At 51.2% G+C, this 26795-nt stretch overlaps 11 protein-coding genes across 11 annotated transcripts; 5 read left to right on the top strand and 6 right to left on the bottom strand.

The window, feature by feature from the left end:
* Positions 1 to 109: 109 nt before the first annotated feature.
* On the top strand, positions 110 to 2757 carry MRS44_005288 (uncharacterized protein; the record flags this gene model as incomplete). The annotated part of the gene is made up of 3 exons (XM_065622537.1): positions 110 to 955; positions 1024 to 1230; positions 1279 to 2757. 3 exons carry the CDS (start codon positions 110 to 112, stop codon positions 2755 to 2757), a joined length of 2532 nt encoding a protein of 843 aa, XP_065478609.1.
* A 574-nt stretch (positions 2758 to 3331) lies between these two features.
* On the bottom strand, positions 3332 to 3940 carry MRS44_005287 (uncharacterized protein; the record flags this gene model as incomplete). Its single annotated transcript, XM_065622536.1, has 1 exon — positions 3332 to 3940. The coding sequence occupies one exon, from the start codon at positions 3938 to 3940 to the stop codon at positions 3332 to 3334; it is 609 nt and encodes a 202-aa protein (XP_065478608.1).
* Positions 3941 to 4432: 492 nt separating this feature from the next.
* On the bottom strand, positions 4433 to 6216 carry MRS44_005286 (uncharacterized protein; the record flags this gene model as incomplete). Its single annotated transcript, XM_065622535.1, has 2 exons — positions 4433 to 4600; positions 4657 to 6216. The coding sequence occupies 2 exons, from the start codon at positions 6214 to 6216 to the stop codon at positions 4433 to 4435; spliced, it is 1728 nt and encodes a 575-aa protein (XP_065478607.1).
* Positions 6217 to 6552: 336 nt separating this feature from the next.
* Positions 6553 to 9237, bottom strand: MRS44_005285 (uncharacterized protein; the record flags this gene model as incomplete). The annotated part of the gene is made up of 4 exons (XM_065622534.1): positions 6553 to 7254; positions 7308 to 7961; positions 8008 to 9045; positions 9112 to 9237. The coding sequence occupies 4 exons, from the start codon at positions 9235 to 9237 to the stop codon at positions 6553 to 6555; spliced, it is 2520 nt and encodes an 839-aa protein (XP_065478606.1).
* Positions 9238 to 9989: 752 nt separating this feature from the next.
* On the top strand, positions 9990 to 11755 carry MRS44_005284 (uncharacterized protein; the record flags this gene model as incomplete). Its single annotated transcript, XM_065622533.1, has 4 exons — positions 9990 to 10167; positions 10327 to 10643; positions 10696 to 11014; positions 11064 to 11755. The coding sequence occupies 4 exons, from the start codon at positions 9990 to 9992 to the stop codon at positions 11753 to 11755; spliced, it is 1506 nt and encodes a 501-aa protein (XP_065478605.1).
* Positions 11756 to 11846: 91 nt separating this feature from the next.
* MRS44_005283 (uncharacterized protein) lies at positions 11847 to 14079 on the bottom strand (the record flags this gene model as incomplete). Its single annotated transcript, XM_046283172.2, has 4 exons — positions 11847 to 12920; positions 12975 to 13583; positions 13643 to 13818; positions 13872 to 14079. The coding sequence occupies 4 exons, from the start codon at positions 14077 to 14079 to the stop codon at positions 11847 to 11849; spliced, it is 2067 nt and encodes a 688-aa protein (XP_046135561.2).
* Positions 14080 to 14430: 351 nt separating this feature from the next.
* On the top strand, positions 14431 to 15297 carry MRS44_005282 (uncharacterized protein; the record flags this gene model as incomplete). Its single annotated transcript, XM_046280862.2, has 1 exon — positions 14431 to 15297. One exon carries the CDS (start codon positions 14431 to 14433, stop codon positions 15295 to 15297), a length of 867 nt encoding a protein of 288 aa, XP_046135562.2.
* Positions 15298 to 15647: 350 nt separating this feature from the next.
* Positions 15648 to 18566, top strand: MRS44_005281 (uncharacterized protein; the record flags this gene model as incomplete). The annotated part of the gene is made up of 1 exon (XM_065622532.1): positions 15648 to 18566. The coding sequence occupies one exon, from the start codon at positions 15648 to 15650 to the stop codon at positions 18564 to 18566; it is 2919 nt and encodes a 972-aa protein (XP_065478604.1).
* A 327-nt stretch (positions 18567 to 18893) lies between these two features.
* MRS44_005280 (uncharacterized protein) lies at positions 18894 to 20020 on the bottom strand (the record flags this gene model as incomplete). The annotated part of the gene is made up of 2 exons (XM_046278297.2): positions 18894 to 19383; positions 19437 to 20020. 2 exons carry the CDS (start codon positions 20018 to 20020, stop codon positions 18894 to 18896), a joined length of 1074 nt encoding a protein of 357 aa, XP_046135564.2.
* An 862-nt stretch (positions 20021 to 20882) lies between these two features.
* On the bottom strand, positions 20883 to 23037 carry MRS44_005279 (uncharacterized protein; the record flags this gene model as incomplete). The annotated part of the gene is made up of 5 exons (XM_065622531.1): positions 20883 to 21529; positions 21611 to 21776; positions 21841 to 22259; positions 22329 to 22708; positions 22769 to 23037. 5 exons carry the CDS (start codon positions 23035 to 23037, stop codon positions 20883 to 20885), a joined length of 1881 nt encoding a protein of 626 aa, XP_065478603.1.
* Positions 23038 to 24930: 1893 nt separating this feature from the next.
* On the top strand, positions 24931 to 26300 carry MRS44_005278 (uncharacterized protein; the record flags this gene model as incomplete). Its single annotated transcript, XM_046283910.2, has 4 exons — positions 24931 to 25216; positions 25269 to 25435; positions 25489 to 25747; positions 25807 to 26300. 4 exons carry the CDS (start codon positions 24931 to 24933, stop codon positions 26298 to 26300), a joined length of 1206 nt encoding a protein of 401 aa, XP_046135566.2.
* Positions 26301 to 26795: the final 495 nt, after the last annotated feature.

The following is a 26795-nucleotide window of genomic DNA, read 5'->3' as shown; positions in this document are numbered from 1 at the left end:
ACTGCTTGCTGAGGCACCATAATGAGAACGGCAATAATATCCCTCAACTCAGGTTTAACCTGAGACATCTCTTATCTCACTCAACCACCCTCGCGAGGCTGCCTCGAAGATGGAGCTGTCCCCTCGCAAGGACACCGTCGACGATGAATTCTGCGCCTGGTACTCTCGGCCTGACCTTGAGCACGCCTTTTTCTTGCACAATGCAAATGTTCTTCCTACCGATCTGTGCACAGAATGCAAAGAGTCGGCGTCCCACGAGTTAATCAAAATCTACAACAATAACCTCGATGGCTACACGTTCCGGAAGACTTACGCAGAGATCTGCCGCGACGCTGCCGTTTGTGCTCTGTGTCGGGCCATCGACGACTCTACCCACCTATCGCGGCTGTTTCCTCCTGTTGCAACGCCATCTGCTGTACCTCCACCCGATTCCACCATACACCTGAACAGTCACTTTTATGACTCCTTTGTTGGAGAGGAGGGTGAAGGTTACTATGTATTTGCGAGGCTACCAAACGATAACCTTCCTACCGATTCCGATGCTCAGCCCTACCGTGGCCACGAAAGCGATAACAGCAGCGGAGAAGGAGGTTCGACTCGATCCAGTAGCAGATCTGCACATGAGTCAATTGAATTGGGATACCTAGATTTAGTTGTCTCTGAAAGCATCGACACCGATACGAATTCATCTCGGAGAGTATCCGCCGATTCCCAACTGGAGAGGCTGCAAGGCGCCACCGTCGACCTCTGTATAGCTTCACCCAGGAACCCAAGCAGCTCCTTTCCCGCGGGGAACACTGGGCGAGAAAATACAGCTCCATCAATGAGATCCACTCTTTTTTCATGGCTGCAAACCTGTGATGACGACCATGAGGGATGCGTAGCTATGAGAGAAGCTCGAGATTCTATTGGTACTGAGGCAACACGTCCGTCTCGAATGATTCATCTCAGAGTGGTTGGTGGTCAGCTGCGCTTGCGAATTTGTCAGCCTTATGAGAGCAGCCAACCATACACTGCCCTCAGTTACTGCTGGGGGGATCCGATTTACTGAAAACGACCCTTGGAAGCCACAGCGATTTTCAAGACGACATCCCTGCTGGTGGGCTTTGCGAGACAATATGGCAGGCTGCTCGAATAACATATGCCATTGGAGTATCGTATATATGGGTTGATTCCCTCTGTATAATACAGGACGATGTTGAAGATTGGGCTCGCGAGGCGCCGAAGATGGTAGGGCACCCCTGTTCCCATCCTTCATCTTGCTTATCATTTCTTCAGAAAGATGTCTATGCCAACGCATACCTTACCATTTCTGCCTCGGCACTGGGTAGGAATGGATGCTACCCTCACAAGCTCAGAGAGTCACGCCATGCCAAAATTACAGATGATGAAGATGAAATGAGGCTCATTCCACAACCTTCCGATGCCGCTAATTGGAACATGCTGAATGAGCCTCTCCAAAGTCGCGGTTGGACCCTCCAGGAGCGACTACTCTCCCATCGCATTCTTTACTGTTCCAAATTTGATTACTATTGGCTGTGCAGGGAGACCCAGGAGTGCGCGGCTCATAGGTTTGCTTCCGACTTTTTCGATTGTGATGGGATTGATTCCGATGAGCGCGTCTCTGTCGACTTTTTGTACGACCTCCCTCTTCTGCTTCCACCAAGCGCGCAGCCAACCCAAGCTTTGATACTCTGGTACAAGATGCTTCTCGACTACTCAGCTCGCCTGCTTACAGAGCCGACCGACAAGTTACCTGCTATCGAGGGAATCACTCAGAGATTCAAAACGTGGATCAAATCCGATTGTTTGCATGGTCTCTGGCAATCTGATCTTGCTTACGGTCTGATGTGGCGCCGACCTAGATTTGACTTCGCAGTTGAGTCTTCCTCTACCGAATACCCATATGATTCCTCCTACGACAACCGTCTTGTCCCTGGAAGAGGGCCATCATGGTCCTGGGCAAGCATGGATGGCTATCTGGAGCAGCTTGGCATCTATCTCAAGCTGAAGATGTGGAGGATGAGTCAAGACGATCACCAAGCTCTCGAGGCATCCGTGACGGTCGCAGACGAAGACGAACACTCCATGTATCCCGGCTCCACCAGCATTACCAACCCTTGCTTGCTCAAAATCCGCGGCCAGTTGCTGGCCTTGAAGTATGAATGCGGCAGCGAAGAATGGAGAGAGGGTATGCCATATTGGCAATTGCAAGATCCCCAGCCTGGCGACAAAGTTAAGGTGGACTTCACGGCAGACGACCCGAGTTTCGATCCAAGCGAGTACACATCTGGTCCCGAGCCGAAAATCTATCTTCTGCCACTTCTTGGCCTCATGGCTATAGTTATCACGCCAACTGACAGACCAAACGTCTACCGGAGGATCGGACTATCTAACGATATGGATTTAACGCTAATTCATTTGATGGACTCTAGGGACTTTTCTTCTAATGATTCATTTGAATCCACCAGCACATCTGATTTTACCCAAGAATCATCTTCTGGTAGTGATGGAACTGAAGATGAAGACGTGGCGGCGCTTGAGGATAGTGACGAGGAACTCGAGAGTGATAGCAGGCATGAGCCGAACAGCAGCAGGGCTCACTCCGGGCGCAGTAAGGAAAAAGCCTCAGCTAACAGCGCATCCGACCGCAGCAGCGTTAGCCAGGATGAGTCTAGTCGAGGATCAGAAAGACCGCTGCCGTGGGAGGAGAAATACTCTCCAAGTGCTAAATTCTCTACAATTTTCGTATGTTAAAATCAAGACAGGTTATGCGAAGGAGGTCAGCGGGGATGTTCTTATTGTAAAGTAGGGATTTAATCTATATATTGCTTAATTTCTCCTCAGGCTATTACCTCTATTCTTTCTGAGCTGCGATGTAGCCTTCTTATCTTAGTTTAGTTTATCTTATTTGATACGCTCATTTATATAGGATTAGCTATAACTAGGATTCACAGCCTCCTCCATGCCTCATTTTCAGTCCAGTGCGGCCCAGAGCTCCTCTTTCAATCAGAATTCAGGCATATCTTCCCTTGAGGGCCTCACTCTTATGGAGAAAACCATCCGTAGAGATCCTAAAGCCCTCTGTCAAGCCGCTCGGTTTGGACTGGCAAGGCTACAGCGTGGGCTGACGACATAAATCAATTTTGGTATTTTTGAGCCTCTTCTGAGTTATTTCGTGCCTATCTACTGTGGCTTGGTGTGGGCTTGCAACTGGCGCGTTTCCCTTGGCCTCATTTGTTTGTCAAGTGCCGTGTACACTTTCACATTTTTCCTACTGGCCATACTCAAGTGGTCTCTGAGCTATTATTTACTGTGGGCTTGGCAATAATCAAGTTCTTCTTTGCATCAGATCATGACACTCTACCGCAAGCCTCCTAGATTCTGCTGAAAGATACTCCTCATCGTCGCTCAGCTGCATGAACGTGCTCCTCCAATGGTCCCAAAAACCAGCCATCGTGTCTACCACAACATGCTTCCTGGCGAAATTTCTCCTACGGCTTCTTGAAAACGTTTGAATATGTTCTGGCTTCATATCCGCTATCAACTTGGAGCCGGCGACCTTAAGCCACGCGTGAATCCCAGTGATGACGATATCTAGCCCGGGGCGCCCAGAGCATACCTGGTTTATAACCTCGTAAGCCCAAACATCTGATACCCCTCCAAGATCGCGCAAGTATAGCTCTGCCTCGACTGTTCCAACAGCTTCAAAGCGCTGGCGTAGCTCTGTTTTCCTGTCACCAGAGAGCGATTCCTCCTCCCGGGTATCTGTTCCATAAACACCAAGCCTAAGCAGATCGGTCCACATGGATGCAAAACCTGGAAGATCCACCCAGTTGATGCCTGCTTCAGGTGGAAGCGCTTGAATGGCAAAGAGCAGATGATAGAATTTGTCGCGGTCGGCAGCAAGCTCAACGAGGGCCTCGCAGAGGAGGGCCATCAAACGGTAGAGCTGGTCTTATGGATCATCTTCTTGTAGAACTGGTTTGGTTATGGCGGTTGCAGCTTCTTGGGCCGTGATGTTGTTGTTGAGGTAGTCGATTAGGCATATCGCTTCGTCCAGGTGGCAGCCGTCGCCTGCATACAGCTCCTCTTTGGTGGGCGCGACTTGCGATAGGATCCATTCTTCTCTTGTGGGCATTATGAGCTCTATAGAGCCGAGATTCGGGACGGTAGAGATGCTTTGTCGTGATCATCAAAGCTAGGCGTGTCTTGGCAAAGGGAGCTCAGCAAGTTTGGAACTTAGCCATCCAGCAATGACGTGGTGCAGTTCTAAGGCAGCACTGCCGACCTTTATAGCCAAGGTCCCACTAGGCCGCATCGGGCCAGCGGCAAGCAAGGAAATATCGTTCGTTATTGGTTGTTCAAGCCCGTTTTTCCCCATTCACTAACAAGACTACACACCATTAATTCTTTTTTTAGACAGCCAACGCTATATCAATTGCTCGCTGTTGAGCTCATCTGAAGCTTTGGAATCCAGTCTCGACAGCGTATCAAGGAGCTGCGTCAAGTACGACCTTGATCGCGTCCTGATTGTCTCATTGTCGACATTCTGAATCACTTCAAGGAGAGCACTTCCAACCCTTCGAAACCGTTCGACCTAGACCACGAGCATAAGTATTTTGGGTGGAAAATTGCTGCAAGATTGATACTCACGGTTGGCTCTCCTTGAACCCGAAGGCAGAGGAGAGGGACCCTGTTCACCACGACGAGAAACTCGTGGATAATCTCCGTCTTTTTCATGGCTAGCGTGAGGTCTTGATCATGTAGGCCCATGATCTCGGACAACCCATACTCAATAGCCTGCTGGAGAAGGACAAGGTGGAAGCAATGAAGCCCCAACATGAGGTTGCTGCGCTGGACCGAGAAAAAAGTCCTCTGGAACGCAAGAACGTCTTTGTCTTGAGAAAAGTCGAATGTGTCGGGGGATTCAAGCCATGGAGGGAGCTCATCGACCTTGCTCGTGAATTCCAAGAACTGTCCTGTCATTTTTATCTTCTTTTGTCTTTTCGCATCTGGCTCGTAATGGGTTTCTTGACGAGCGTACTTGCGCATTGAAGCCATCAATCCAGCCGCCGATGCCCAAAGACGTCGCGTCAAGTGATAGCCCGAGAACACGCGATCCTCAAACGGGCCTTGATACCTGGGTTGAGTCTTGTCAAGTAATCCTGGTCCTCCTTCTCCAAATGGATCCAGGGTCATTTCCCCATCAAAGAGGGATTTTTGCAGCACAAAAACCCTATTGCGCATCAAAGAAGCCGCTTGGTCCGATACGTAGAGATGCCAGAACCGAAAACGCAGTAGTTGTGTCTCGATGGGGTCGCTTCTCCTGACGTCTCGCTCATCGTAGAGGCGCATGCGTTGTGCAAGGAGTGCAGCCTGGCTAGAGATGCTCCACGCTGCTCCTGTCTTCCCTGTGGTATGCTGAAGAGCGGTCGAGTGAAACATTCTTATAATCAGTGAGCTTGAGTCGGGATGCTCCAAATCGTAGTCTTCGTAAATATAGAGCATATCTCTCGATGCCCGTAGAAATGGCTGGACTACCAAGTGGCGATATGGGAGTAGCGTTTGAGGCATCATGGCGGAAACAGCTGCACATACCGCTGTTAAGCTAGCAAAAGCCCTCATGCAACAGACAAGTTGCTGCTCATTGCCAGTCCTAAACACGGATGAACTGGACTGTGCTGAGAAGAGTTCCACATTGGATTCCCGAAGGCTCTTCTCGTGAACAATCGGGCAGCATGGGAAGCCATATTGCATGTAGATGTCGATGCAAGAGTCCACAACGTCGAGCATGGAGACTGATGATAGAACGGAATTGACTCTGCTAACAAGCATCTCCCAGATCATCTGTGGATTGGACCCAAATGGTTGCGATACGTTGCTGGCGTCAGAGCCCGGTGAAAAGACAGCAACGCCTGGTGAGGGCCATTCTCGAGGACTGTATCCCGATTGAAGATCTGTGGTTGATGGCGTACTAGGCTGGCCTTGACTGTGATCCTCTCGGAAAAGATGACTCCGAATACCACCTTCATTGACCATTTGTCGTGACGGATGTTCAAACCTCTCGGGTAGGCGCGCAACTTTGGGCCCTCGTTTTCTCGGCACAATGGTATACTGGCAGGCGATATTGGAAACACAACATGTTCCGCATGGTTGCGTTCCGTTGCATTTGACCTTGCGTCGCTTGCAAGCATCACAAGCCCTGGGCGGCATCTTGAAGTCGGTAGTTGGTGAACGCGAACGGGGAGACGAAGAAGACGGAGAAATCCCCTCAAATCCCCCGAGGAGAAATATGAGCTAAAAATATGGAGCGGAGGTCTTGGCCGGATATGGCAATCCTAAGCCCTGGCGCGAGTGATGGCATGACAGGTGACCAGGCACCATTCTGAGGAAGGGCACGCACATTGTACAGTTGCATACGACCATGCACTTCCGTATGTCAGTATTTCTAGTTGTTCATCCAGCCTGTCATGACAAAGCTGGGAAGTGGAGATAAAATCAGGATCATTTTCAGATTGTCTAACTATGGCGTATACGCTCAACCAAGTACTAAAGGCCATTCCACGTAAAGTTCTTGACCAATTCAATCTCTTCACGAAGCAATCCATCCTTCGGATCCGAGCTTCTGGCAATAATAAACTCAAACACTCCCGCCTCTGCCAACCACTTGCATTCCACCTCGCTCCAGAAAGACAAGGCGTATTTGTCCAAGGAAATCGTCACCTTTTGGGACTTGCCGGCGTCTATCCAAACCTTTTTGAATGCCTTGAGTTCCTTGAGTGGCCTTGGGGCTGTGCTGGTCTTGTCAGCTACGTAGAGTTGAACAACTTCGTGTCCACCGCGGCTGCTGGTGTTGGTGACGTCAACCGACACATCGAAGGAGCCTGCTTCAAACAAGTTGACCTTTTCTGGTGCTTGCAGGTTTGAATACTCAAACTGGCTGTAAGAGAGACCAAACCCAAAGTAAAATAGTGGAGGGTTCCATAGCTTTTCGTAGTAGCGATAACCTACGAAAACACCTTCTCCATAGTGAATCTCTCTTTCACCCTTGCCAAAGGTCAAGAACGCAGGCGTATCTTCGAGCCTCTTGGGGAATGTGAGAGAAAGTCGCCCACTGGGGTTGGTTTTGCCGAAGAGCACGTCGGCAATGGCGTTGCCTGTCTCTTGGCCACCAAACCAAGCGTGAACGAGTGTTGGGGTGTCATCGAGCCATGGCATGAGGATTGGGCAGCCTGATTGGGTTACAACAACCTAGTTACAGTTAGCTAGAAGTTTAGCAAGGGATGTTGATGAAGAAGACTTACCGTGTTTTTGTTTGCCTTGACAACTGCTGCAATGAGCTTGTCAACAGCTGGAGGCAAATCAAGCGACTTGCGATCAAGAGCCTCGCTCTCAAAATCGCTGTTTAGTCCGGCGATAACAATAGGCACATCGACCTCAGAAGCTAGCTTGACAGCCTCCGCAAGAGCAGAAGCAGGGTCGACTTTTTCGCAGCAACCAATTCTCAATCCGCCGCAGTTGAGCGCACCCACGCCTGCAACAGCAGCTTCATTCTTGAGATAGACTAGAATCTCGTACTGCTTCCCTTGCTGTACCTCAATCTCAGCAGTGACTTCCATGCTAGCTTGGTCGAACATGGGGGTTTGCAGAGTCTTTTCAGGCTGACTGGTATAAAGGTCGACTTTTTCTTGGCCGTCGACGAATAACTTGCCCTTGCCGAGGACGCAAAGGCCAAGTTCAATTGTGCAGGATTTTGGCGCAGTGTAAATGGTCTTTGCTTGGAGCCAGTACGTCTTTGGTACTGCTTCTGGCAGATTGTCGGCAAAGTACATCTGGGCCTGAACAGTGGTGACCGAGGCAACAGGCTCGGCCGCTGGGTTAAGTATGGGGTCTTCCTTGTACCAGGAGACAAGGTATCCGGGCTCGGGGCTGTTGGGTACGGAAATGTCCTTCGACAACTGAGGAGTAAAGAGGTGGGCTACTTTCAGTCAGTTGACTGTTAACGGAGGTGTTGTAATGGTACTTGCCTTGGCATCCGATTGCAGCCTTGACATTCTCTGATCCTACAACATCGATAATGGCCTCCAAAGGTCTACTCACGTAGTGCGGCGTCAGGTCAGCAGAGCCGCCTCCACTGATGGCTGGGTTTTCCACAGCTGGACCGATCAAGCCATAAGTCTGCCTCTTGTTGGGATTCAATGGAAGAACCTCGTGCTCGTTCTTCAAGAGAACTATCGCCTCATTGGCAACCTTTCTGCATAGATCTCGCTTGTGCTGAGTATCTCCGACTTCTTTCAGAGCGTCATCCTTCCAAGGCTGGACCTTGTTGATGAGTTTAAGAAGGTTTCGCACGCTGGCGTCGACCGTCGGCTTCTTGACCTTGTTGCTCATGACGGCCCAACTGAGCAAGTCGCCTCTCCACCTTGACGGCCCTGGCATTTCCAGGTCCATACCGGCGTTGAGAGACTCGGAGGTACTATAAGTGCCAAACCAATCGCTCATAACTAGTCCATCCCAACCCCAGTCCTGTCGTAGGACCTGATTGATCAGCCAAGAATTCTCAGTGGCGTGGACGCCATTGATCTTGTTATACGCCATCATGAAAGCCCATGGGCTCGCATTCTTGACGGCTAGCTGGAACGGCAGGAGATGCATCTCACGTAGAGTCCGCTCTGACGCTCGAACATCGTCCTCTACCGCCATGCTTGACTGATCGTGCGCGGCGAAATGTTTGATCGAGCAAGCTACGCCATGGCTTTGGACACCATTGACGTATGCAGACGCTATGGTTCCGCTAAGCCATGGATCTTCTGCGAAAGCTTCGAATCCACGACCGAGAAGAGGAGAACGTTGGATACAAACTGTTGGAGCTAGCAAGACATGGCATTTCTTCTCTTTTGCCTCGGCCGCTAGGAGCTCTCCAGCTGCGTGTATTAATTCGGGGTCGAATGTCGCTCCCATGGCCGTCGCAGAGGGGAGTAGCATGCCACGAGGGCCGTTGAAGAAACTCGTACCGCGAACGCCATGAGGTCCATCGGATGTCTACCCAATAGGCCCAGTAGTTAGTATCATGTCATTTCAAGGCGAGGTTCGTAAAAGCGCACGTACCGTGATTCGGGGAATGCCGACACGATCATTCGCCCAGGTGCCCCACGTATCTTGCCCAGCGAGAAGCTTGACTTTCTCCTCCAAAGTCAGCTGCTCTATGGCATTCTCGACATTGATGAGAAACATGCTCGGTGAGTATTGAAGAATGAAAGATTCAAGGCTCAAAAATCGGATGCCCCTGCAGAAGTGGTGACGAGAGAATGAGGAGGTAATGCTTCGGTTAGCTGCCCTGCAGTTAGCTTGTTATAATGGCCCGCATACCGGGATTTGACACCTCTCGTCTGCCGAAAGGCCCGGGATGGCTGTCATGATCGCTTCATCTCCTCATCCGGCCATGATCCGTTCAGGGGTCTTGGGCCTTGGCCCACATAGCTCGCCCCTCAATTCCTGCGGGGAGAAATCCCAAGAAGACCCCCAATTACCCCGGTAGCATTATTTCCAACCAATAAGACAAACATACACGACTTAGGAAGCGATTGTACTAGTATTACGCCGCGGCGAAACACAGAAACCCCGCGGGAGACGCTGTCAAAGCTTGTCTGGCGTCCATCCGTGACCTTTCAAGATTTTCTCGCTCATGTATTTTCGGAATAGTTTATCCTCGCTTGGTGTCGTCTGTCCCGGAAAATCATATCATCTGGGGATTAGTGTGGTCATGAGCTGGGGCCCCAGATTTTCTTGTTGGTCTAGGCTCGGTTGGTGACAGCCTCATGATCTCTCGTCGGTTACCCCTCGGCATTGAGCATATAAGGACTCGAGGTTTCCTCTTGGCTTCAAAACGGCTCATCTCTCACAGAGAGCAAGATCAACACTCTTATTTTTGATCAATTCCATCATCTTCCACTACTCTCGGACTTTGTTTGCCCATTGGACACGCCATGGCCAAACTCGAGGAACACGAACACCATACGGCATCTGACACCATGGTCGAGGATGCTGCGCCTCCCAAGATCGCCGACCTTATTCCTGACTATGGGAAACCTTGGTATAGGGTTCCTCATCTTCTGAAACTGAACGCCCTTCTCCTCGTCCCCCTTCTGACATCTTACGTCTCTGGTTTGTTAACCTCAACCGACAGCACCCGTTCTACATCTAACTCTTAAAACAGGATTTGACGGCAGTTTATTGAACGGAATGCAGAGTCTGCCCTCCTGGAATGAAGGCTTGTCTATGTTACGCAAGTCGTGCCACATTATGCTGACTCTCCTCCTCCAGACTTTGACCACCCCTTCGGAAGCGTCCTCGGAATCGTATCAACCATCCAAGTCATTGGCGGTATCGCTGCTCTGCCATTTGCCCCAATGCTTGCCGATCGACTCGGCCGCCGTCATGGAATATTGATCGGATCTCTCATCATCATCGCTGGCGCAGGTATCCAGGGTGGCGGCAGCAGCATGGGCACTTTTCTTGGAGGCCGTGGTCTCGTTGGCTTTGGTAGCAGTTTCATTGCTGTTGCTGCTGCGCCAATGATTGGCGAACTGGCATATCCATCCCATCGTCCGATCATCACGGCCATCTACAATACATCATGGGTAAGGATCCACACCCTCAGAGACGCGAGAAGTAAGACTAACTGGATATTAGTATCTAGGTTCCATCGTCGCTGCGTGGGTTACCTACGGAACCTTCAAGATCCCCAACAGCTGGAGCTGGAGAATTCCCTGCATCCTCCAAGCTGCACCGTCTTTGATTCAAGTGGCTTGCATCTACTTTGTTCCAGAAAGCCCCCGATGGCTCGTTGCGCACGACCGACCCCAAGAGGCACAGAGAATTCTCAGCAGATACCATGCTGGCTCGGAGGAGCCTAATGCACTGGTCCTTGCTGAGATGAACGAGATTACGATTGCGATTCAGAACGAGAAGCTTCAGAATACTGCTTCCTATATGGACTTCTTGAAGACCAGTATGTCTATTTGTCCTTGGATGTGTACACTTCGCTAACATGACCAAAGATGGAAATCGCCGTCGCCTGTTCATTTGCATCTCTGTTGGTTTCATCATCCAGTGGTGCGGCAACGGCCTCGTATCTGTCTACCTCGTCCAAGTCCTCAAGTCCGTTGGCATCACCGATCCCGAAACCCAAAACATCATCAATGGCGTCCTTCAGATCTTCAACTACCTGGTCGCCATCACGTCGGCCTTTTTCGTGGACCGCTTCGGCCGTCGTGGCATGTTCCTCTTCTCACTTGCTGGAATGACGCTGGCCTTTATCATTTGGACAGCCATTTCGGCCAAGAACGAGCAGCAGAACTTCCAAAACAAAGGCCTGGGCATTGGAGTGGTCACCATGATCTTTGTCTTCTTCCTATTCTACAATATTGGCATGAACCCTGTCCCTATGGCCTACCTCCTGGAGGTTCTTCCCTATACCCTCCGCGCCAAGGGACTCACTATCTTCAACGTCTCTCAATTCGCCAGCTCCGTCTTTAACGGATTCGCTAATCCGATTGCCCTCGAAGCTATTGGATGGAAGTACTACATCGTGTTTGCATGTCTGCTCGTCGTCTGGTTCTTCGTGGTTTATTTCGCTTACCCTGAGACACGCCGGCTGAGCTTGGAGGAGGTTGCGACTCTTTTTGACGGAGAAGATGTCATGCGAGAGATGGATGCAAAGATTATGTCTGAAAAGCAGGACCAGCTGTAAGGTGAGAACTATAGTACCTAGATAGGAGGGGGATTTGGGTCGAGTAATTATGGGCTCATTCTATCGAGAAAGATTGCTTTTTTGTGTGAGGTTATGCGTATACTCGACCATCTGACTTGAGCCCCTTCTTTGGCTCGTACCCAGCATCATCTGCTAGCGCAGCATACCCAAATTCTTGCTCTGGCTGTACATCTCTAATCCTCAACCGTCTGTATTTGAGCAAGCGCGCTCGCTCCTCGCCACCCAGAGTGCTCCCTCCCGGCGGCACATTAATATATGCAGAGTCCCTCGTCAAGGCCGAAACATTGGTAAGAAAGTCAGGGGCTCGGATGGTTAGTCTGAGCGCGAGGACGACAGCTATAGCTAGGATCATCAAGATAAGAGAGACCATGTACATGGCCATCCAACCCCTCTGGATCCAGTATCTCCTCTCAGTAGTAATGAATTCGCCGGTCGCATTGCCGTATGTGTAGGAGTAATGAGGAGTTGTTGCCATAGCCGCAACGGCTGTTAGGTTTACCTTGCTAAAGCCCAATACAGCAGGACTGTAATAAGAGACGCGCAAGGCCGTGTTTATGATCAGGGCCAGACGTTGAGCAAAAACCTCAAGGGAAAGGCTGGTATACTCATCCTGGACGCCGTTGTCTACCTCTCCCGCTTCAATACCTTGGGCCGGGTCGGCGAGATAGTTCTCAAAAGGAGACTTGTACCTGGTGTGGTAAGAGGGTGTAAGCCATGGGAGGGCGGCAATGATCGTAGCAGGACCCGTTCCATTGAGCGCAGTCAAGCCTGTATCGAGCATTGGAATTGGATACCCGGGCGAACGGCGCACCTGGGTCGCAAGGCAGGCCATAGTCCCAAGTCCTTGCGATCGTTCGCACTCAACGCGGACGTCGACGTATACATGACTGATGTCACAGATAGTCGAGTCCTTGGCGCTCCCAAATACCAAGGTGCCCCGGGTGATGTTTCCTTTGCTAGTAATACTCTTGGACGAGAAGTTGAAGCCACCGTTGGGGCCCGGGATATCCATAAAGACCTTCGGGCTACCGCCTCCGAAGCCAACATCGTCTTCCCACAGAATGCTCGAGTTTGAGAATCTGTGAGTCCACAGGCCGTCTCGGGTGTCCAACAACCACTTCGTTGTATTAAACCACTGGGAGCACTGGAAATACTAGTTAGCACACTATCAAAGTGTCGCAGAACTGCAGGGCCTCACCTCAAGTGCCAGATATGCGGCTGACAGGTCGAGTGTCAAGTTTCCAGGTGATTCGGTAGGCATGCCTCGGAGGGGAACGCCCACAAGAGACTCATAATCCACTAGTTGGTCAGTAGGGACGTCGATCCAGTTATGCGGGTCATTTGAGCGGTATCCCGGCAAAGAAGTAATCTCAGGCACGCGCACATTGCCCCAGAGATCCGCCCTCGCACCGGCGCTTGCTACCACTGCACCTCCAAGTCTTTCTATGACGGCGTCGAAGTTTGGGCTGGAGCCATTGGCAGCCTGGCCAAGAGCGCTTGGGGCAGAGAGGGCGGCGCCGAACATGGGAACGATCTTACCAAGAGTCGTGCTTCTGGTCGATGCACTCTCCCAAAGACCGTAGTTGAGCGGTGGCCCAACAGTTGCCGCAGGGCTGTACATTAAATCGTATTTCTGACTTTCGGCGTGTGATGCAGTATAGATGGTGCGAAGAACAGCCTGGCCACCAAGCGGGCTAATACTCCATAGTATGATCAGGAAAAAGGTCCAGGGAGAAACAAGCCGGATAAGGAATGGGCTCTTGAGAGTGTTTGTGAGGGTTTGGCTGCCCAAAAGAACCTCGAGAGTCTGAGGTCGGTTAGCAAGTGGCTGAAGACCACTGGGTCTAGACGAATGAAGGAACTGACACCGAGACTTGTTCCTCTCTCAGCTTTGAATAGAGCTACAGTTCGAACAAGCGCACCGATAACCGCAGCGAAGGCTATGGGCCATACTGTAGATGCTACGCCCATAGCGTCACGGACATCCTCTCCATGCGACGAGATGGGCTTGTTGTTCAATTGGTATATGTAAACAGCGAGAACTTCAATATCGGATTAGCAGGTCAATCTGTCAGCATGATGCTGCAACACCTACCGATGAATGGAACTGGAATGGCAACGAGAGGCAGAAAACTCAGAGAAAAGTTGGACCACGAAATGATCAAAGAACGAGGGTGGCCAGGCCAGAATGATGCCCCATTTAGCCCCTCATTGTGAGCTGAGATGGGAGTATCGCGCGCAGAGGTGAGAAGAGACGTAGAAGCCTCCTTCTTGCCACTCTGCCTCAATGGATTTGGTGCCATACTGACCAGCTGTCGACGTAGAAAGTGAGGGGTTGGTTGAGGATTTCATCGCTGCGCCCGAGTTATTTATTCTTGGACATCGAAGCATTCTTTGGCCCCCAACTGAGCTCCGCTTCCTCACCATGCCGACCCATATACAAGGCTGAAATGCAACCATCTTGGCATATCACATCCAATCAATCTGCCTATAGACGCAGGGATCTAGGCTATCTTTGGATCGGTGCGGCAAAATGGGCTCATCCCCCTGCTCAACCGTCATCAAGTTATGGAGGATTTGGCGAGCACAGCCACTGCCTTGAGGTGGACTGAAGCGAGGTAGGGGATAGAGAGCGGTTACTTCGCCAAGGACCCATGGTAGTGGGTTATCGCCATACGGACTGCCCACCCCCTGATCCTTCGCCTTTGCCCAAGGACACCGATCCATTCCAGAAAAATGCGGCCCTGGATTCGACTGTCGCAGACACTCCAGTTGGTCAGGAGAGTTTGTCCAATTCCGCTTTTGTGGGAGACATGAAGCTTTTCGGCCTCATTCCATCAAAGATCTATGTGTACGAGCACGTTAGCAGCGTTCTACGCCCGTACAATGAGGAGATCAAGATTGCACCAGATGGATCCCTCTCGCTTGGCACCTTCATGCCCTCGCTCAAAGGCAGCGAATGGGACATGATTGTACTTGAAGATCCTATCCTCGGCTTTCAAGAGGAGGTCATGTTGGATGGAGCCTTCAGCCGGATGAACGGGCTCTACTTCGAGACTGACCTTGTCTTTCGAGGAGCCTTGCAACCAGTCTCGGACTTCCTTCAGGATTTCTTCCAGCAAGGAAAACCCGCAATTCGCTTCAGTGCCTGGCTGAGTGAGAGTCGTGACTATGCGAAGCCTTTCTGTCTCCCTTCCTTCCAGCTTCGTGGCTCCTTGGAGCATGTCTCGGTCAACGTGCTGGACATCCTGACATTTCGAGAAATCGGCGTCGAACTGAGTGGATATAAAACACACAGTCTTGTCAAAACCGAAAGCAGCTGGCAATTCGGCTATGGCTTCTTCGGCAAGCTGGATCTCAGTGTCCCTGGCAGTGTTGTTCCTCTGCAAGTTGAGTGCTGTCTCCGCAAAAAGTTCAACTCTTGGCTTCTGCAGCTTCGCCTCAAGGACGACGAGTGGAATGACATCTCTGGCATCAAAGATATAAAGGCAAGCTTTGACGGATACCTTTCCTCCTATTAAATTTGAGAGATTTTCAACTTTATTCGGTTGCTAGCTGTCCGACGTCTCTTTGGAAGCTCGCATCCGTACTTCCTCCGAGCAAAAGAGACTATCAGTGGGAATTGAAGCCAATTTGCAACTGAGAAAGACCAAGTTCGGCGTGCGTGGTTACTATTCAAAAGGTGTGACCGAAAGTATCCAAACGGCATCATTTTACAAGAGTGCATCTAACAGATCTTCTACCATCCATAGATTTTTATTCTATCGAAGCCTACCTTGGCGATTTGACGTTGCACGATGTGGGAGAGATCTTTCACGAACTTATTGGGATGGAGATTGATGGATTTTGTCACGACGTTGCGCTGCGATCCATGAGTCTATGCGTGTCCTCGGAAGGATTTGCGCTCAGAGGAGAGGTGACTGTCAATGGCCATATGTCGACAAGTGGGTGCTTGGCATTCTCGAGAGATGGTATCACCGTGCAAGGTGGTATTGGAGACATCGAGTTTGAGAATATCATGATCAAGGCCGCATCACTGGACGTTTTCATTGCGAGCAAACTAGATACACAATGCGCACGAGCATCCAAGGTCGACATATTTAGCTATGTCAACATCCACGGCGTAGAGCTCAAGGCCGCGCTGCATACCGAGAAGGCTCAGGATGGCGAATTTCGCTGGACCATCTATGGCGAGGTCGAAGGCCATGTCACGACAAGCAAAATTGTCCCGGACCTCAAGGACACTTTCCTGGATGTCTCGCTAGACCGCTTGGCGTTAATTGCATCCAACCACGAGACACCTCTGGGCTCCTACAAAGGAATCAACTATCCAGTAGCCAAAGGCTTCCAATTCTGTGCTAGCATTGACGAGTACGAGTTCCCAGAACCAAATGATTTCTTGCATTACAACGACGTGCAACTATATCTCTCCACTGGCGCCTCGATTGGTGAGACATATTATGCACCAGGTGCATCGCTCAAAGGTGATATGACCATCTTTGGCAAGAGAGCCAAGTTCGACTGCACGATCGGAGAAATGGTCAAGATCATGGCAACCATCGAGCATTTCGAACTGGGACCGCTCAAGGTTAGAGGAGCTGCCGGCAATGATCCCATCGTTGACATTGAGCTCTCTTCGTCAATGCAAAAGGTCTTGATCGATGGTGCTATCGATCTCTGGGCATTATCAGCCGCTTTACACCTCGAGGCTGAAGTCTACCCAAAGCCCAAACTCGACTTCTGGGTAGATGTCTCGTTGTCGGACTGGGTGAAGTTCAAGCTCCAGGCGAAACTTACCGGTGATATTGACTTCAAGGATCGCTCATCACTGGCAAATGCTGATTTTGCAGTCTATGGCCTGATGGAGCAGCATATCCTCGATAACATCATCGACATGCTTGATAAACAAATCAAATCGATGCGCGACCACGCAGACTTTGACGAAGCCAAGCGAATACTGTCGAATAAGGAGAATGAGTTCAATGCATCTGTTCAAGAAGCCCGAAACCGCCTTGACGAAGCCAAACGGAACTGGGAGAACAAGGAACAGGACATCATCTCAGCATTGGATCGTGCTAAGTCTGAGGCGCAGAGCTACAAACAACAGCTCGAAGACCATCTCGCTGCGGCAGAAAAGTCTTACGCCAGCGCCGTCGTCACTGCCATTGCGAATCTGGATCAAGCTCGTCACGACGCGGATGTCGCTATTCATCTCGCCGAGACAGATCTTCAGCGAGCGCAGTCTCAAAGCGAAGAGGTGATCCGCCAGGCGCAGAGCGACCTGAATCAAAAGCGCAATGCCTTTAAACTCATCTTTGGCAGCGCTCGCTCCGATCTAGAGCAGACGAGGAAGAGCTTCGACGAAGCGATTATTGCGAATGATAGGATCATCAAGGATTTGGAAGACCTTGACCGCCGTCTCAACGAAGCATCCCTCCTAGACATGCCGATCCTTCTGGCAGAGAAAGCAGTTAAGGCTGCAGAGCAAGCCGTCGCAAGTGCAGCTCTGGAAGCCGCCAGAGTCGTATTCGAAGCCGCAGAGCTGGTAATTCAAGGGTCAGAATTCATAGCTACGGAGGCTGTGATTGCTGCTGGTGAAACGGCATTGGACGACCTGGTAAAGTCTGAGGCCGCTTCGATGGAAACCGCCAGGGCCGCTTTTGAAGAGCTCAAGTCTCGTCAAGAAGAAGTTGTGCAGCGCGCGGCTCAGGCTTTGGGAGATGCCGAGAAGCGCTCTCCTAAACTAGAAACCTCCACGCAAGCCAAAGCCGTGCTCGCAGACAGTCAAACGGTGATCGACTCCATGGTCTCGCCCTCGGAGAAGGCTTTCAACGAGAGGTACAAGTGCGCAGAGTACCTTACCGTGGCCACAGCCGAGAAGGCTCTGGTAGCCACCCAGGGCAACACGGTTGAGATCGGATTGGCCCGGCAGGCATGCGAGCTCGCCGAGGAAGACTCTTCCAGCTTCGCCGACGACATTCTAGACGTGGGCCTGAACATCGGCAAGGGGATCGCCAGCGCTGCGGCAGAGCTGATCAACATCACCAAGATTGAGTTCTCGGGGTCAATCTCGAGTCTTGTCGCGGACGGGCCGCCCTTGATCGTCAACGTGCAAGGCAAACTGCTCGGCCAGGACATCGACCTTCACATCAACTGGCAACCTCACTTCAACCTTGCCGAGTTCATCAAGGCCATCTTCAGCGCTCCGTGGGAGATGATTAAGAATGCGGCTGGCAAGTTTCTCGATGAGATTGGCGCCAAAATTGTCGAGTTCGCCGAGGATGTCGCCGAGGCTGTCGAGGAACTTGCAGCAGAGGAGGTTGGAGAGGGAGTTGAGAAGGCGGCCGAGGCAATCGGCGAAGGAGCTGAGAAGGTCGCTGAAGCGATTGACGACGCCGTCAGTGATGTTACCTCCGCCCTGGACGACGCTGGAAGTGCAACAAGTCATGCTGCCGATGATGCCGCCGAAGCGATCGATGATGCTGTAGGCGATGTCGGCTCGGCCTTGAATGATGCTGGGAGCGCGGTAGAACACGCTGCGGAGGATGTTGTCGAAGCCATTGATGATGCCATGAACGATGTAGGCTCAGCGTTGGACGATACCGGTGGTGCGGTCGGCCACGCAGCTGACGACGTTGCGTCGGCGGTTGGACATGCGGCAAGTGATGTTGGGCACGCCGTTGAGGATGTCGCCAGCGATATCGGAAACGCCTTCAACGATGCGGGCAGTGTAGTCGAGAATGTTGCAAACGATGTTGCAAACACGATATCGGGCTTATTTCCTTGGTAGCCACTGCACGTTCTTTATCCAAATTTCAAGTACATATTCATGTTTCAATCTTCTCCAAATCAAGAAACTAGATGTAATACTACTCAAGGTTAGGATTTGTCGAGTCTGATGTCCTGTTCACTGACGGATGCTTCATGAAGAGAGGTTGTCCAAGATTATGATTCGTCCGAGCCCGCCCATGGTAGAAAGCGCTAATGAGATAGATAGCAGATCACATCGACACGAAAGTTCGGCCCTCGATGGGATAACTGAGCCAGAAGACCGTCTAGCTCTGTCTACATATGTCTAGTGGTCTGCTTCACCAAGACTTTGACACCGGGCCCACGATTACAAATCATCACCCAGAGGAGTGAGGCCCTGTGCAGTGCCAATTCTATCCTCAAACCAAAACCTGAGCCTCTCAACGCTCGCCCGGTCCGCCATGAAATCCCTAAACTCCACCGGGTTACTGCGCGGCAGGCTGATCAAGCTCCGCTGGCCAGCTGGGGCCGGCACGTCGGACCTCACGCTCCAGAATCCGTTCGCGGCCTGGAAATCCCTGCTGAGGAGGAAATTGTGGAAAAGCTTCGCCCCCTCTGGGTGGGGGGCATCTTTGAGAATCGCCGCCGTCTGCGCCCATGTCACATGTCTTCCTTGCCTAGGAAAGGTGACGTTGAAAGGGCTGGGTGCTTGGCCTAAGCCAAGCATGGTGGTGAAGGATGCAGCATAGGGGGACTCAGGGTCTGCCATGATCGCAGCAGGAGTAGCGCTTCCGCGGACCCAGCGAGGATTCTGATTCAAAAGGTCCTCAAACCACTTGTCCCCGTATTGCTTGATGCTGGAAAATTAAAAGTCAGCTACTGCTCCTCTCAAGAGAATGGGAGCCCTTACATCAAGTCGAATGCAAAGAGGATGGCGTCGTCGTCGTTTGGATATGTCAACACAAGCTTGTCTTTGAGCTCGGGACGCAAGAAGTCAGTGAAATCTTGGATGGCATTGCCTGGCAGCTTTTCTCCATTCCAGACTAGCTGCCAGCCCAGTCCAATATATCCGTAATACGTCGCGTCGCGGTCCTTGAGACTGGGAAAGACCCTTTCAAAGCCAACTGGAGCGTAATTGAGAAGAGCGCCCTGTTTCTTCCATCTCGGAAAGTCATGCAGTGTCTGGAGAATGACGCTGTCGACATAGACATCATTCTGTGCCAGCTGTTTATCGATGTTACCGTCGTGGTATTTGGACAAGTCGATCGTAAGATTAAGCGTTATGCCGGGAAAGGCGTCCTCGAAAGCAGCTTTGAGCCCGTCCATCTGGTTGGGCTCATCACCTCCATGCCAAACCGTGACAACGCCGCCCTCTGTCAGGGCGGCATCATAGATCTGGGCGAGAGATCGCTTCTCCACCCATCTTGCCGAGGGGCTAACAGCAGCATTCGCCCCCATCCATAGGAGGAACGAAGATATCGCAAGGAGACGCATCTTTAGGCGGATTTGCTGAATGGTTTGGATGTAGAGAATGATGTGAGTTAAGGGGAATGAATGTCCTCCTTAATGTCAGGAATTGAATGATTTTATATTCATTCATCAATATGAAATCCACTCATCAAGTTCATCCCGCATATCCCACTCCCGCACTAGATGTCTTCACCGAGATGACGAACGCGTGGCTTAGCTGTCTGACTTGGTCAGCAACCGCGCGATGTTGGCGTACTTCATGGTTGTAGATCGGAGAGAGCTTCTGAAAGAAGACTCGGCCGAGCCATTTAAGCTCTCAGTAGCGGCATGGCTAGCCAAGGATCCTTGTCTTCTCTTGGAAGCACTGATTTGCTTTGCATTGCGGAGATTACAAATGTTCATCCCACCTTGAATAACACTAAACTCTAAACTGGTTATGCATCTTGTCTGCCGCGCGGCCGTCCCAAATTCCAGGTCCAAGTGGCTGGGCCTGCTCCCCTGTGATGTTACGCCGTCACAAACTCCACCATTGCCAATCACCTCATAGACCCCGGGTTTGTTGAGGGAGTGCCCACTCTCTTCTTAGTTTCCGAACAAAGGCTGACAAGGCCCGGAACTGATTTCCGAGCATCAGGTAGTGAAATTAAGCCGCTATGCCTGCTGAGAACAGTAAATGAGGTGTAGCTGAGCCAGAGAGGGTTACCACCGTCATGACGGCTTTGCACCCGTTATTGGTCGAGGCAATACGGTCAATAAAAGCGGGTATTACTGCGAGGTCCTGCCAAGGGTTATATTGTGTCCCTGGTGTCACAAACATGTCGTGCCTAAGAAGGATCCTCCCGAAGGGCAGGTGAGAGCAGTGGTTGATTCTGTAGAGCTATCTAAATCAGGCCAGCTCAACGTGATACTTGCCACCCGCCAAATTCTCCAGGGTGATGCTAGTTTTCCCATTGGCTGCAACCTTTCGGTTGCCACGAGGCCCCGAGATGCGAAGGGTCTTGTCTCCAACTGTCGACAAGGTCAAGGTGCCTCGCGTGCCCGATGGGGTATTGAATGTTCCTCGAAGACGGCCATCCTTACTTGTCCACGATGCAGAGAACTGTCCCAATGAAGTCTCAAACCCAGCTGTAGCCCTCCCCAAGGTTCCCAACCGTGGCGTCACGCTCCATGTCTTTCCCTGGGCCGATGTGATTTCAAGACCCACGCCTAGGAAGGTGAGGGTGAATGTTGGCGTCGTGGCCCACCCGTGCGCGTGGCTCACGCCTGCTGGGTTGGGGTAGGGGGGATAGTAGAACCTATCACTCGCAGCGTAACCTTCAACGAAACTGCTGTTCGTCATGGCCGGGTTGTCGAGCATATGATCCGCCCACATCAGCTCCATCAGCTCTATGGCCCTCTCAGAAAACCCTGCCACGTAGTGGGCCCGAAGCTCGAACCCAGAGGCAAAGGGAGAGACGGTGTTGCCCGCTTCGGGCGCTGGGGCACCGTATGGGCGGATCCAACGAGCTTTCAGAGACTCAGAAATGGCCGCTGCTCTGGTATTGTTAGCAATGCCGGTTATAATGGCTCAAGCGTTTCCGTCCTGGGGATGAAGAGAGTTTGGCTGCTGATTACGGTCATTGTCCCAGAAGAGAGACTTGTCATCGTCCCATAGGCGCGCATTTATTTCCTCTTTGATGGACTCGGCGGTCTTGGTCCACGACCTTGCAGCGGCATGATCGTTGTTGAGACGCGCCACCTTGGCGCCTATCAACAGACTGTGGTAAAATATGGCATTTGCCTTTTGGATCAATTGGTCAGATCTCCGAGTCAACTTAATAGAGAGCAGTGCTGCTTGGACTCACCTCCACATTGTGACCTCCCATGCCAGATCTCAGCCAGTCCATCCCGGTGGGAACGTCAGCTAATCCCGTCTCGTCAATGGTGTCAAGAGAGAACTCCATGGCTTTCTTGTACCGGGGCCAATATCCGACAAGGTATTCAAGATCTCCGGTGAAAAGGTAGTACTCGTATATGTTGTTGAGCGCGTGTAGGTGGTATGTGAAGCTCCACTGGAACTTGCTCGGGTCCGGATTCTGAAAGGGCAGACCGGCCCATGGCAGGCGTCCATCATCCAACTGAAGCGACATGACATGGTTGATGGCATTTCGGATGCCGTCCAGCTTGTTGGTCGAGACGAACATGGATGGTGCTGAGACGACAATGTCGCCGGACCAGACAACGCGGTCGCGCTTGGCGCCATCCACAAGCGAAACAACCCCTTCTAAAAGGCAATTTGATGTTAGTATGGATGGCCATTTAACTAGGGTCGTCAAAGCAGCCGTTTACTCACCGCTAATCGTGTAGTTGTAGAACCAGTTGTTTTCGCTTAGGCGCACGATTCCTCCCGTGGTGGGATCGATAGAACAAAGTTGGTTGGTGTAGACACCAGCATACCAGACGCGGTTAAGCTTTTCGTTGTCACTGTTGAAGTAGCCAACGTAGTCCCGAGGGTTTTCCATGTCAGGCGATGCGTTCCAATGAACCGTGAGGTTGGAAATGGACACGCTGCCTGCCGTGCCATGAGAGACGATAAGGTAATGGAATTCTCCTCTCATGTACTCCTTGGATGCGGTAACAAAGCCTCCAGTCGTCACGTTGAGACGAAGGGGCTTGCTCAGACCGGGGCTCCCTGACAAGGCATCACACTTGTCGGGACGTATAAACAACGAGCTTTCGGTGAAGGCAAAATCAAGATATTCGCCATCACCCGAAGACGACTCAACGGTAAACTAGACGTGACCGCTGAGGTTAATGCCGAAGTCAAGTGTGACCCAGGAGTCAGCCCCAGAGAAAGTCACGGGGGTGGGATCCTGGGAGGAAACGAGATCGGTGGCGTCTGAAACGTTGCCATTGGTGTCGTAGATTGCCACAGGGCGGACGTCGCGAGTTACAGGAGCAAGGATGTATTCCTCATACGGGTACGCGAATACCATGTAGGCATGAAGAGCGATCAAGATGAAAGTGAAATAAAATAAACTCATGTTTTTAGCTTTGACCATGTCTGAGATAAGTGGGATGCTGAGATGAGAGTGCTGTGGTTTGATGAATACCAACTTCCACAAGTTGAGGAGCCGATTCTTATAGCACACAAAACTTGTTAATCGGCATATTAGATAGCGAGACGACATAGTAGAGGCATCGTAAAAGTCCTCTTGCATCGGTTCGACTTGAAGCGAAGACATCGAGATCTACAACCATCATGTTCCTCCATCGCGGGCTAGGCTTCGAGAGTGACATAGACTACATACCCTAGATACCGACCCCGGTTCGCTACCCCAGAAAAGAAAAATAATGCTTCATCCGAACTCTTGTTCCCTGACGTAGGTGCCCCGCTCGGCTACGTCCCACCGGCGTAGATACCGGCCCGGACCCGGAACAATATCACTCTCCTCGGAACCACCTCGGAACCAACCGATGTAGCGATGCCCAAGGCTTCAGAGGAAGTATGCCTTTTATCTTGGAAGCCAGATACGTCAATGGCACCACTTAACTCACTTGTGACTGGCATGAGGCGTAGCTACAGTGGGCGATGAGACGGTATGAGCCAACTCTGTGGATTTCTCCGATTCTTGACGCCCTTTACTCTGTAGACGACTTGCTAGATGCCAACATCACCCTCGTCATTCATTAGACCGAACTCATCCCCCTGAGTTGGTGGGCGGACTAGATCACTGGGCGAACAATGTCGGTGTCCGTAAATATGCGAATGCCGAATCAAGCGCGGCTAACCTCAAGGATAAAATTTGGAGATTCAGGGGGCGTTCGAGTTGTCGTCTGCCGAATGGGATCCATGCTTGTGGTACCCACCGTTCCCGACAGAACATTAGAAAGGCCAAGAAACCGTAGCTCGGAGAATCCTCAAAGCGAGCCTGCCGTCTCTGTTGAAGGCGATGGCGCTGCTTTCTTTGTCCTGCACGAGGTCCACGCGACGCAAGGGTTTCAAACCTTAAAATGTAATGTCCTTACTTGATGATCGGCGGTAAGAAATGCTAGACCCTTATAAACCACAGGACTATGACGGAGAAGAAAGTACTAGTACCTTTGGCTGGTGAATGATTAAAATTTAAACACCCTGTAATCTGTGCGAACTCGAACGATATGGTGAAGAATTAACCCCAGGTGCGCGGGGCAGCCTGGCTTGTCATCGGTTCAACTTCTTAATCAGGAAGCATTACCCTTTGTCAAGTCTTTGGGCGTTACCGATGAGGGATTAGGTCAACATCAAGACGACGACATGAAGGTGGGTGGCCCCGAACTACATACATGGATGCTAGTGGCAGCACACAACAATGGCCCGAATTGCCTGGGGATTTCTATGCCTATTTCAGCTTAGTGTCACTTCAATTCTAACTACGTACCTACCTATGTTGGGTTCCTTGGTTCTCGACCATGAAGTGGCATTCACTCTGCAAGAGACAAGTTGCAAGTATGTCTGTAGCTTTTTTATTCGCGAGTGAGAAAGCAGCACTGAGATAGTCATGATACATTCCGTGCTCTCGTTGTGTATTCACCTCGCGCCTCGGTAAAAGACCTGTAGCACTAGGTGGTCATCCCCGACTCCACTGATCGGCCTGGTGGTGAAGGACAAGCGCCTGAGCGTCACTGTTTCAGGCGATTCGTGCATCTCTGTGCGCGTGTAAGCGAAACACGAAAGATGAACCAATTGATAATCGCTAGCACACATCCCTGAACTTGTCTTGCAGGGATGTGGTGGCTCTCTTTGACCTCTCGGTTCGGCGGCAAGGTTGAGATAGACACAGGTTCAATGTGTATGTCTCTTGCCCTCGAAGGGTACATCCCTCCGACACATTTTTGAAGTTCCTTCAGTCACTCCTTTAGCATCTGGGAGGCGTTTTGTCTTGTTTTTTCAAGCTCAGTCATTCATTTTCAACATGTCCGGTTTCATTTCGAGACTCGCCTTCTGGCTCATGGCTCTTCAGGTCATGGAGCTTCTCCCGTCTGCAGCTGCTGAATTTCGTGTGACTTGCGCTCCTTTCAAACGAGAGCGTATTGATCCCCTAGCCAGCCCTGGGCGGGAGAGTGACCATATGCACACATTCTGGGGCAGTCGAGCCATCGGACCCAATGTCACGACCTCGGACGAGCTCCGCAGCCTGTGCGGAACTTGTACTCTGAAGGCAGACCGAAGCGAGTACTGGATCCCGACTCTGTACTACGGTAAGTGATACCAAGTGAGCATCTTGGGGTATCATGCTGACCGCATCTATAGTCAGCAAGAAGGGGACCGTCCCCGTTAGAGTTTCCATCTTTCATGTCTACTATCATGGACAGCATGAGGGCATGGAGCCCTTTCCTGAGGATTTTTCCATCATAACCGGCAACCCGAACTTGACAGAAGAGGAAGCCCGCCAGCAAGGCGGCATCGGGATGAAATGGGTAAGGCACAGACGAGCTCGTACGCGAAAAGCCGCAAAATATATTTGGTGTAGCATTGGGAGTTGACTGAGGAAGAGAATGAAGACTGGGAGCTTCCTAAGAAGAAGGGTAGCGGCAGGCTCCGCGGTAATATTGGTTTCCCAACAAGAGTCGTCAGGGACCCGTCACTTGACCGTCACCGCGCCTGCAAGTCGGACGATGAAGAGGGTTGCTTCAGCGTGGTCCGCATGCTCTTTGCCATCTGGTACGATATGCGACACGACTGGTTTGATTTCGAGGATGGAGGTTACTTGACTCTATCATCCGGAGGAGGTGAGGATACCCAAAGTTGCAAATCACGCCCCAGTAGCTAACTGAGTTTACGAACCTAGGCCACACATACCACGCCGACTTCGTATATGGCTGGGATAAGTCAATGGCGAAGCAGATCGTTACCGACACGACCAACTACAATGCCGAGGGGAAAATCATCGGCGGTCCAGATGCAGTCGTTAAGAGTCCTGAGTGTGCGAAGCTGGACGACGAGGATCCGTTCCTTTGGGACTCAGACTGGGACGCCATGTTGCAGGCCAACGCGGGCAATGACACGGTCGTGTTGGGCCACTACAACCGCGGGCTTACCATCACTGATGGGAAGAGCGTTAATGCCACCTGGAGCGGCAAATGGGGTGAGAGGCCTCGAGTTGTTAAAGAACCCCTTACCTATCACAATGTGACGCGGGCCAACCTACACGCCAACGAGACTACATCTTCCCATCCTACTCCCAGAGAGACCACAGCTTCCATACCTAGGGTCAACAATCACAAGGCGTCAGATACGAACTGCGCAAGGAGGCACATGAAGAAGAGGCCTAAGCACCTCTAATAGGCGCTAGCGAGAAGTCCGAGACATCACGCGCACCTCAATTCTTTCATTTATACATGTATTTATATAGCTTCAATTCAGATTAAGTGTAGGCATCACAATATATTCTCTGCTAGCCAATGATCTTCTCGCTTAGTTAACCCATTAAGGGCCGGGCTTCAACTATAATAAAGAATATATTGTAAACACATCATAGCATTATATCCCAATACTAACATATTGGCCTGTCAACGAGGCTTCACCGTATAAACTTGGCCTGATAGCAGGATTTGCGGATTCGGGTCTATGCAGATGAGTTTGTTGGTTGACTGCTTATGGGGGCTTCCTGGGATTGAGCTGGTGGCCTGACTTGGGCAATAGGGCGTTGTAGAGCGAAATCTTCCGTCTGTGATGACCCGCTCGGACGGGGGTTTCGTGTCTTGTGCACTTCCCCTTCGCCTATGCCATAACGAGCGTCTGGCTTTGACACCACATGCGGATTCATTACGGCTTAAA

The sequence above is a fragment of the Fusarium solani genome (assembly GCF_023522795.1).
Source record: "Fusarium solani strain SB1 chromosome Unknown bctg00000002, whole genome shotgun sequence".
NCBI classification, from domain to species: domain Eukaryota; kingdom Fungi; phylum Ascomycota; class Sordariomycetes; order Hypocreales; family Nectriaceae; genus Fusarium; species Fusarium solani.
This window is presented reverse-complemented; position numbering and strand designations above follow the sequence as displayed.